The sequence below is a fragment of the Scedosporium apiospermum genome (assembly GCF_000732125.1).
Source record: "Scedosporium apiospermum strain IHEM 14462 chromosome Unknown SEQ_SAPIO_0090, whole genome shotgun sequence".
NCBI classification, from domain to species: Eukaryota; Fungi; Ascomycota; class Sordariomycetes; order Microascales; family Microascaceae; genus Scedosporium; species Scedosporium apiospermum.
In genome coordinates, this window is record NW_015971791.1 from 418510 (window position 1) to 430145 (window position 11636).

The 11636-nt window shown below is 50.3% G+C and overlaps 1 protein-coding gene across 1 annotated transcript; it reads right to left on the reverse strand.

Moving 5' to 3' along the window:
• Positions 1-2693: 2693 nt before the first annotated feature.
• SAPIO_CDS3992 (Uncharacterized protein) lies at positions 2694-3698 on the reverse strand (the record flags this gene model as incomplete). Its single annotated transcript, XM_016786655.1, has 2 exons — positions 2694-3374; positions 3471-3698. 2 exons carry the CDS (start codon positions 3696-3698, stop codon positions 2694-2696), a joined length of 909 nt encoding a protein of 302 aa, XP_016643631.1.
• Positions 3699-11636: the final 7938 nt, after the last annotated feature.

Sequence of the window (11636 nt, forward strand, 5' to 3'; positions counted from 1 at the left end):
CGTTTCTCGGTGGACACGGTGAAGTGGGTCACTCAGCAAGGGGACAAAGTTAAAGAGAGAAGAAGAAATAAAAGAAAAGACGCATTCCATGATACTGGAATTCGCGGCGGAAAACATTTTATCGCAAATACGAGTTTGAACCCAAGGGCGAACGGGAACAGGTTTCATGCGCCCAACCATAGCCGTCCCGCGAAGCACCGAGTTTCTTTCTATGAGTCACTTTGCGTTGCAACGTGCCTTATTTGCTGGAAGCGTGTACGCAAGTCATGTATTCTTGCACTGCCATGTTTTGCCGAGAGATGTGTGATATCGTAACGCCGAAGATTACAAATGCGATCTAAGAAAAAGAAAGAGTGTACGAAGTAGGGCAGCTTATTTCTTTTTTTGTCTTGCTTCGCACTGATTGCTGTCGAGCGTAAACTACATCAAGTCCTTGGGCAACGAGGTTGTAGCCCTCCGTCTTATTTGATGAGCGGACTTGGCCGGGCGTGTTCAAGGGCGAGTGCCGCTCCCTTTGCTTCTTCGAGAAGGTTCAGAGGTCCGAGTTCTCGGTGGATTGTTACATGGAGTTGACGCATTTACCATGATGGAATCTCTTTCGGCCGCAAAGGGAAGGAATGATATTGTGAGTATCAAGAAATATCCAAGTGCCTTCTCATAACAGCTACATCCCAAGACTTCGAAACCTACCCTTGAATGGATCCCGCTGCACTCGGCATTCACCGTGATTTGGTTGACCGAGCTGTGGAGTATGAAGTATTATTAGATATTATGGATAAGATCACAGACCAATGCAGCTACAAGGTGAAATTCATGTCTCACGTACTATATCCCTGTTGGACGCTGCCAAATACTTCATAAATGCATGGCTTATCTTGCTGACCTCAATGATCCAGGTTGTCTCGTCATTGTTGCCTCCCCCACATGCAACTCCGACAGCGGGAGCTCCTTCCAAACTCGGCATCACTAGAATGTCACAATGTGTGATATCAATGCCCAAGCAATTGACATGCCGCCTACCAAAACCGGGCTTCCCCTCCAGTGATTTCCCTATTACCTATCGGACATCAACAACGGCTCATCCCAGCAGTTCAGCTTCCCAGGCATTCCCAGACAGCCAGCATCATGCCTCATCCTGTATCGAGAAAGAAAAAGCACTCCCTCCAAGATCGTTAGTTAGGACAGTTGCTCTCAACGGCAGCCTCCACATTTTATCCCACAAGTGGCGACTTCATTTCCCCGCAGGGGCTTCCCCCAGAGCGGCTCCGACAGGCAAAGACAACGGCGGCTCCGCTCTTCGAGTCCCAAAGCTTGGAGCAGAGCCCTCTTTGCGGAGCTCCTTTTCTCCATTCTTTGCCGTCGCCTAGACGAAGCTATGCATGTGATTTCGCCTGTTGATAAACTACTTCGTACGGTGCGGGTTTTACGAAGAAGACGAGAATGCTCTAAAGCGAGAAATCGCCGAGGCTATCATGTTAGTTGAAGATCTGCACGCTCAGCTGTTGTTCCCGCCTCGACTCTACGTAGGCTCTAGGCTGGTTCAGGTGAGGATTCGAGCTGTACGCAAAGACGATCCATCACTTATCTTGTCTGATCGATAATGTCTTGAAAACCACAACATTGGACACTTCGTAAAATAGCGGCATTGCAGGGAAAAAGCAATCGGACTCCACATCAGTAACAAAAGATCTGGTCGTAATTTCACACCCCTCGATAAATTCGCGATCTTATCGATAGCACAGCGGTCTCAGACTCGGTCCTCCTTTCCCACCGTCTGCACGGTTCCCACAAACGCAGCAGAGCGGTCGGTTAGCTTCAAAGTGTTGCATATCGCCACCTGTCCCGTATACCTTTTACCCGCACGCCCTACCACACAATACCATTCATGTTTCTTCCTTTTTGTTTCGTTTGATCCATCGTAGGGCCAGACCAGGCTAGGGTTATCGGCTGCATGCACTACCCTCCCCACCTTCACACGCACACATGCAACGACTCGTTTGCTTTACGATTTCGGGTTGGTGATAGGGTCGCTCAGTCTATGTTTGGACCGCCCCCAAAAGTCGGTGGGAGAGATGTTGGAGGGGGAGTATACATGAAACTACGGAGACAGCTCATCTCTTTTTTTTTTTTCTTTTCTTTCCTCTGCTATAAGAGTAAAGATATGTTAGATATTTCAGCTCCGGCGGTCTGCTTTAATTCCCCTTCGGGCTCGTATTGTATGTCCCACATGGCAGATATCTGCGACTTCAATGTATGAAGCAGCAAGCCGACAAGCAAGTAGCCGTGCCCACAGGAGACTGAACATTGAAATGTCGGGAAAGCAGCCCTTGCATATTAATCCAGCGGACCGTGGGAATGCGCTGAGATCTTCGGAAGGCTGTTGTCTCGATTTGAGCGGTGTCCCATCGGAAGTCAGACGGGGGTACATCTCCTCTCCGCTGGTCCGGAATAACAAGAACAAAGTGAAATTGAGACCGTCAATTCGATGGGCACGCTACGCCTCTGACAATTTGGAGTATCGCACTTTAGTGCCAGCTAAGATTTACCCCGGAATCTTTGACTTTTTTCGCCCCGACACTAGAAGGCCTGTTGGTGTTTCCATTTTCCACTGTGCCCCACCGGGCTGAAATCCATAGTGTGCAATTGCTCCAACGGTGAGAATACTTGGAGATTTGATCTCATCTTCCTATTCATCAATTCACTCCCCCCACAAACCATTTGGCCAGATTCTGCAAAGAATCCACCCTAGTAACAGCGTGTTCTCTAAACATATCATCAAGTGTCCGACCAGGATAATCCTCCAGTCGAGGTACGTTACCAGGGGCTTGCTCGGTAGTCCCGAAGAGCACCGGGTTCCAGCCCGCATTTACTGCTCCAACGACATCCTTGGCATAATCGTCTCCTACGTACACTTTCCGCCACGTCTCATCAACATCTGCCTCGTTGGCATCAATGTGGCTTTTGCCGTCTCGAAGGCTAAGAACTCGCGCCAACATGCGCTCGGCAGCTGTAAAGATGAGTTTGTCCGGCTTCTCGACGCCAACGTCGTAGGACATGCAGTGGAAATCGATATCATAGTGACGCGAGGCGAGTGTGCTTGGTGGCTCTTTCACCTCCATGCCGTATCGGAGAGGGCTGACGTTGAGGCCGAAGGATGAGAGGACACTTGGGACGCGATCATCGGAATTTGTGATTACGCCGATAACTATGTTGTCAAAGCGCCGCTGGCTCCTTAATGCCTTGAGTGAAGATGTTAGATTCGGCTCGGCTTCGTAGCCTTCGTGAGATGAGAACCGGTGTAGAAGCCTAGGCGCAAGATCCTTGGGTAGAACTTGATCTTTCTTGATCAAGGGTGTGAATGTTTTGTGAATAACCTGAAATAAACAGTCGTTAACCATGGATTGTTACCAGGCTACAATGTTTATAAAGGCTGTGACGACTCAGCGCCTTGCCTGTTAAGAGGAACACACATTTGTCCACCATCTAGTCGCTCCAAGGCCAGTGGACTTTCCATAGTTGGGATTCAGCCTTGCCTCCTCCTTGATCGCAGCCAGTAGGGACGACTGCAGCTCATCGTCACTGAAGCCGGTGATACCACAGAGTCGGGCTATTTCGGCATACTGTAGGGCGGGTGAGCGTCTTGGTCTGAACAAGGTTCCAAACGCATCGAAACACAGCAGGAGGTTGGGTCTCGTCATGCTTGGCCTTGAAAGGGCTCTATGAATAGTTGGAGAAAATATTGACAAAATTTACTGGACTGAAATATCCCGCATTGCTGTCGTGAGAGCCCTGGGATCCGATGACAGCCGGCTCCGAGTGCTACCAACGAATTCCTGCACTACAAAGCCTTAACGGTTACGAAGTACTTCCCGCTGTCGGGCTTCGGGGAAATGAATACCCGTCGAAGCTTTGTGTCTTTTCGGGCAGTGTGAATATTTATCAATGTCCGGAAAGCAGGAGACGCCATCCGAGACAATTGCAGCGTCGAGCTCGATCGCAAACGCCCAATTTAGATCTTCCACCCGAACTCGACAGCGACATTGTCCAAACTCGATCGCAAAATACAACCCCATCAAAGCCATCAAAGCACACAAAAGAAAACAAACCTCAAACAAACAACGCAAAAGAAAACAACTAATATTTCCTGCACGCAGAGACCTTCTGCATCCGTTGACCGCCCTTTTTTAGGTGCCTCACCTTCTTATTCCGGTCTGTTTGGGCTAGCAAATAACTTCACAATAATGCATGCAATGCACATCTCTTACTTTCCCGCCTTTCCCGCTGGGCGTCCGTGCATGTCTGTGAGAGTTTTTTGTTGTTTGGTGGGCTTTTCGATTGTTGACTACGAAGTATACTGCTTTGCTCCAATGGAAACAGATTCTGCAACACCCTCTTCCCGATCCCGATGCAGTGCCGTATGCACGTTCGGGTCGTCGGTATGCAGGCGCATTTTGCGGTGAAGAGAACAAGGGGGGGAACACACAAACGCGAAGATCTGGAATTTCTGCCAATTGTCTGATTTTAATTTTTTTTACGAGCCATGTCGTACAAGACGCAAACCCGATAAGTCTACGGATAGAGTAAGTATTGGGCGATCCTCCAGATTGATTTCTTGTTCGGATCCGCATGCTTCTTGGTCGTTTGAAGCCCTCGATGAAGTTGAGTTGATGGCTCTTGGTTTGTCTCATATTATCATCCAGTTTTGGCGGAGATGAGAGACAACCCGAAGATCTTTGGACACACCACCCAGGACACACACCCCTCCCCCCGGTCCGGGTCGTCGTCCCCGGAGCCACCCTGCCGTTACGAACCACACCAACGCCCAGCTAAATGTTGCTTTTTTGTGTGTTTCTTTTCTTTTTCACGCCTTGTCTTCGACCCCACTCGCTCCAAACGCGTCGATCCACGGTCGTTGAAACCCCCCAAAAGCCCTTCTCCATCAGGCCCAACCACAACTACGACCACGCAGACAGGGAGTGCTCCGTTGATGATTTCCCGTTGCTGGATGTGAGATGTGAGTTACCGTCTCGGTGGAATTATAGTGGTACTACCATAATGGCTAGGCCCAGGCTTCATTCTGCGACTTTACCAAGTATCAGTGGATTCAATTAATTCTTTTGATTATTACTTCGGACCCTAAGTTTACGAGGTATCGTACTAGGATCATCGGTTTTTCGGGATCGTCCTAAAAAGAAAAAACTTGGGGTAAAAGAGCCCCAAATTCGAACGGCTCCAATTCCCCACCAATAATTACGAGGACCATCTTTCGCACTCGCTCATCAAACACGGGCAAAGGGGTAAAAAGGAAAGGAAGAAATGAATTCCATCGCATCTTCTTCGTTCCTTCTTCCATCCAATGTTCCACGAACGGGAAGACGGGATCTCGGATAGAGTGTATTGTTAGACCTCTCATCTTAACCCCCCTTCATTGTTCCCAACGCCATCAGTCATTGATCTGTAACCTCCTGCGATGAATAAGCCAGGAGAAGGAAATAAACAATTGAAACAAAGCTGTGGGCTGGGCTAGCTGCATCTCAGCAATGCCTCGGATAAGAACCCGTCGGTGCGACAGGAGGGGCAGCCAAAAACTGCAAGCACTCAGCACTCTCTGCATCCTCCCGGCAAGCCGCTAACACGCTCAGCTTCACCTTTTGTGCAGCGGGTGTCCAGGGGCTCTGCTCCCGTTACGAGGCTAAACCAACAGCGGTGTCGCCTCGTTCAGGCGACGGAAACGTGCATCGAAAATTCCCAAACAAAGCCAAAGGATCCGTTGGCGTCGACGGGACAGTCTTCCGGCGCAGCTCTTTGCACTATTTCGGAACCCTCAGGGATTTTCCTTCGGGGAAGAGGAGTCTGTCCCAAGTTGACGGGTCAAAGAGGCAAGGTCCCATACATTGCACTAGTTTAGAATGAAAGAGGATTCTTTTTGTGAGATTTGATACTTTTTTTTTTTTTCTTGGGATCCCTTTTTCTTTTGGCCCCAGGCCTGAGGGCCGAATATCCTGCCGTAGTTTTACAAGGGGAGGGTGTAAAATTACTCGGTAACCTCTGGGAGGGAGGAAAGTTATGAAAGAAGAATAGTCTGGTCGGCCGGGCGTTGCCGTTGGTAAAGAAAGACGGGGGTGAGGACCGAGCGGACGGGACAGGACCCAGAGAAGGAAAGAAGAAAGAACAATCCTCATCTTCGGTTGGGTCGAGGGGACGCTTCCCCGGCGGCTTGGTGTCCACTTTTGGTCGCCTCGGTCATTTCTTGGGAAGAGTTACAGCACGAAGTAGGATGGATCCCTTGTACGTACTCCATAGGTTACAAGGGCAAGGGAGGGTGTGTGGTTTCGGTTAATGAGAGGAGGACCTGGCTAGCCCAAGCCTGAAATGAAGCAAATGGGTGTGTGTGGTGGGTGCACGCAGATTTCCCCTAGAGGAAGTTCTTTGGGAGCTTCCAGAACCGAGGGTGAGTACCGGGCAACAGCCAGCACGTCGGCGAGGTTGGGCTTTGGGCCTGGCGGGCCCCCTGCCTGAAGAGACAGACGGCGGTGTCAGAGAAGGAACGCAAGGACCCGAGAATCTGTTCAATTTCGTCTGATGATTGGGGCTCAAACAGATTTCAAAGGGGGGTAAAAAAAGAGAGCTGATCTCCTTTGCCTACGCGTATGCGAATATCCGGATATATGTGTACACTACATCCAAGCGAACACGGGAAACCTGCCGGCAGTTTGGAAGGGAAAGACGGGAACGAACATCAGAGGAGGCCCCCCGGAAAGAGAAACACAATGCTGTCTTCTTCGTTTTCGTCCCAAGTTGCGTCCGTTCGCAGACTTCCCGTGGGAGTATCAAACGAGGTCTGTCTGCCTTCAATAGGGAAAGGGCACGGGGATTCGCGAACATCAAATCGGGCAATCGAACGAACCTGTTCCTCTTTTTTTCTTTGGCTTCGATGTTCCCCTTTGGGACAAGAACTCTTCCAGTTCGGGCATTCGCGGGCGATCCTCTGGAAAAATAAAATACCAAGATAAAATAAAATCAAATAATAAAATAGGTGGATTGATTACTTCGTACTTCGCAAATGAAAAACCTCGTGGCATTCTCCAGATCTGCAGTTTTGGTTGCCACCATCCTACGACACGACGATCCCTTGATCACCAAATGAAATGGAGATTGGTCTCGGTCTACCTCGGTAGCGGGTGGAGCCGCTGGCCCGGTTCGGTCAGGCACGAAGAAAGACCAAGAGTACAAAGTCCCCCGGCAGGACACGGCGCTCCGCTCCGGCGGATGATCCCCCAAGATTGCATTAGAGTGTACTCGTATAGTGTACAGTTCTCTCTCGTGGGTATTATTAGGGATTATCCTCCCTCCTCCCTAATCTTTCTTAGTGCTACACACTCCGGAGAAGTCCGTGATGGAGATTGATGCATTCAATACCCCCTGCTCTGCCCTGGACAACCTCGTAAAATACTGTCCAAGCTTCCGCGAAGTCCCACACTCTTTGGCTCCCAGCAACAAAGTCCCAAGCATTCCCAGCAACCTGGTAAGAAAATAAAATAGGGGACTATCTGAAATATTACTAGTAACTTTCCCACGAGAAAGGAACGCGAGATCGCGATGGTCGGGTTCGTCTTTGTCCCAAATGCGACGCTAACTAAATTAATACCTGTAAAATGCTCAATCCTCCACGAAGACCCAAGTCCGGCGACGGGGATGTGGCATCCGCGGAGGGAGCGTTAGTCCCAGAGAGGCAGCAAAACTGCACGAGCCCCAGTCAGCCGGATGGATGGGTCCCTGTCTTCCGGAGGCGTGGTGGGTGTGGGTTGGTAACCACTTTCACCAACGATGCTACCACACACCTTCCATTCCCCTTTGATCGTAGCAAGCAAAGCTTCAATGTTCCCTTCTCATACCTTGTAACAATATAACTGTGTCCACTATGAGGACCCATCCACGCCCTCCCTGGCCGACTAAAGACTTCCCCGTAATGGCATCTCGGTCGAGGATTGGGTAGGCGAAAAAAGAACAAGGTCCCAGCAGGACCGAGGATGTGGTTTCTGGGTAATTAGCGTGTTATGTTGGCTGGCCAGACCTGTCAGGGGGATCAGGAATCCTGATTGAGGGGAAGCGTGGGATATTTTCGGGGTGTATCTCAGGAGACTCGCCCAAGCGACTCAGGGACGAAGACTTACCCTGCCTCGGTGGATAGGGGAGACGAGGTGCAGATGCGTCCACCTCTTCATATGCTTGTTCAACACCCTCGCCCATCCATGCCGTCTGTGCCCTCGCGCTGAGTGGTGGTTCCCTCCGGCTGGTAACTACGGGAAATGTTAGCGGCTTCGTTTGCTTGCTCCAGGAAGATGGGGCAAACAAGCTGAAGCAAACTGGCGGGTATCGAGGAAGCAGTATCCGAGCTGAGCGAAAACAGCAATATTGGTGTTTGCTCACTTTCCCTCGTCTTCCCACTTTGCAGAGCGATGCACAGCGATGAATGTAAACGTCTTACAGAGATGTTATGTTTGCGACTTCTGTACTACCTCGTTCGCATTGATTTCTCTCCCACACGCAAACACTCCTTTTCCCTCTCCACCCCACGTCTTGATATAATTAAAACGACCCAACCCCCATGAATGAACCAAAGTGTAGTATCCGACCTGGCGGATACTGTCCGGTATGCTAGGCCAGGCCCGACACCGGTTCTCTGCAACTTCGCTAGATTTAATGACCCTTGCTTGCTCTCTCTCCTCTATCCCACATCCCCCTCTCAGCCACCAAACAGGGGAGACGAGCGATCACTGCAAAGGAGAGCTTCAGGGATTCTTCCCCGGTGGTGGCAGACAAACAATTTGCACAACGGGGGTGATTCGATGTGATGGGGGGAGCACACACACACCACAACCAACCAGGAAGCTCTCATCCCCCCGTGGCTCGTCACCTTCACACGAAGTCTGCCCCCATGCCTACCCCCATGCCAAACGCTCTGATGAGAGAACAGTGAGAACGCATCATATGACTTAGGTGGGGGGATCACCATCCTCTGTGCTTCCCCCCCATCCTGGGGTAGGTAACAGAAGAAGCGATGCCACAAACAGTTTGCTCTCGAAATATTACTCTAGTGTAATTCAATACTGTCGGAGTGGGGGATCTTCAAGGAAACCCCAGTTTCTCTCTTCTGAGGTATCCCCTCCACCCCCGTTCCCATGGCCAAAACGGGGCTCGCGTGATTGATTGGAGAGTTGACGAGTCACTCTCAGCACTCAGCTCGGTGAGGCTATCTATAACTCTTTCATTTGCTTCAGTCCCCTTTCATCTCGCAGAAACGTGGGAGGAGTTGAGGGCTTCCATTCCAGGTCAGCGACCCCGCCAACCGCTTCCTTTGCCTCCCCCACGCGTCGGATAATTGTCTCAGTGACAGGTTACAGCACGCCTTGCATTGTGAATGAAGAATCGAGCTGGTCTCCCACTTGGATTAATAAAATAACCCTCCATTTGGAAAGGGAAGGAGGAAAGGTGGTGTGGTGGTGTAAAGACGGGAGGGTATTGCGAAGCAGCTATTGATAACCTCACATCCCGATTGTTTTCTACGCAGGTAGATCGCACTCGTTAAATGTTCCATGCTCGCGTCGCGAGCACACGTAGTCTAATACACGCAGAGGATTCGTCTTATTTTCGTCCAACGCTCGCAAAAGAGCCTCTGGTCTATTACTTCGTATTCCCCCGAGGCGCTACACCAGGCATCTGCTTGTACGTCTGCGTCGTGCGGTGTCGGTGATGATGGTGGTGATTGGGGAGATAGAGTGATGGTGATGGGCCATCACACATATTCGATTGGATCATCACGTCCAAGTCCTGCATCAGATTGACGCGTCCCCCGCGCCCCCTTATTTCAGACATAAGAAATTACCAGAGAGCAGGATGTTGTCACCTCTCATCACTGCTGAATGACGAAGAAAACTATCACCACTAGCGTCTGATTATTCGCAGACCGAACACTGCGGCTGTAATCGTTGAGAGCCGTTATCGCCAGTTAAGGGCGCCTGGGTTCATCACCACCTGGATCACACGCCCGAGATAGGTGAGATGGGCTGGCCTGTGGTGTTGCGCCGTTGACCGTTGAGGCGGACCATACGAAAGTATTGGCGGGGAAAGTGTGGCTGTGGCTGGCGCCTAGCGACGTATTATGGTGATTCCCATTTGATGCCTTTATCACGATGGACTCTCTTCCTCTTCTATTGATCTCCTTTACTTCGTATCTCTTCCAACTTCAATAGATAGAGAGCTCCTGGAGACGGCCTGGCCGGACAACGCTGATGTTCTGAGTCATAGAAAGGAGAGAGGGGTGTGTCTACAAGAAGCTATTTACATTGTATGAAGTTGACAATTTCCGTAGGTATCTCGACTCTTTTTTTTGGTGTGGATGAAGCCGGTCCAAGTATGTATTAATGCCTGATTGAATCTGCTGCTCCCACACTTGACACGAGGACGCTCAACCCACCACACCTCGTGCTCCTTCACCCATCACCCATCATCCATATACAATCCTCTGCCACTTCATCACATTTAATCGCACTCCACCTCCCAAACCTCCATAGTTTTCAAATCACCGAAGCTAACAATTCATCAACTCGTCCATCCTCATCTACACGTGTAACTACATCCAGAAACCCCTCCCCCGCATCAATAGATCAACCCATCAAACACCAAGAATCCCTCACCGCTTCCGGTTCGACCACTGACATCAAAACACAGTCCTTTCCACCAGACAGCGTGTGTATCCCTCAAACACTTACCTGAAATGGCTTACATGGGCGCGAATCTGTACGCCTGCCTGTGCGTTTCACTAGAATTTGATATTCTTAACCCACTCTCCTGACCGCCCGAGTCCACGCGTAAACCATGTTTCCGTGTCGACCGCAGAATTGAGAAGTTGAGTCGTGGCATTACTCGAGGGCACACCAGGTAGTATGTTTCTCAATATCGAATGTGCGCTCCTCACAACTTCCTATCCGCCCAGGAGAGCCTGACAACACATCGATACACGCCCAAGGCCGCGGCCCACACACACTTCTCTCACTTACCACGTCAACAGCCTGCTTCTAGCTCAGTTCTAGACCACAAGACAATGCGAGGAATAAGCTATTCCTACCCCCTCCTCGCGGTGCCTCATCCATCCCACCAAAAAAAAGGGTCTTGATATCCTGAATGTACCCTTTAATCGCTTCTGACGCACTGCGCCCCTCCACCTCATACACCGCCCGTAAGGGAACACAGGGCTCTTCTCTCCGCTAGATGTAAGGACATCGTCAAAAAAGAAGATCCAAAAAGAAAACATACAACATCAGGGATTCGCTGGTCGTCACCGACCCAACTACTAGTCTGACGCTTCGCAGCTTGTGTTCAGGGGAGCGGACGGGACCCTCAATTTTCTGCGAGCTATGGTCGTATGTATCAGCATCGGAAGATAGAATCGCTTATAAGAGGAGGTGTAAAAGATAGGATAGAAAGAGATCAAAAAGAATCACCGAACCAACGACGGGACCGCGTGTTTTCCCATGAATCTGGCACTTTGGTGAAAAGGGTGCCGAAGATGGAAGCTTGTGAGCCCAGAAAATGGGATATAACGCCCAGAGAAAGGGATGCTCGCCTTTCCGGCA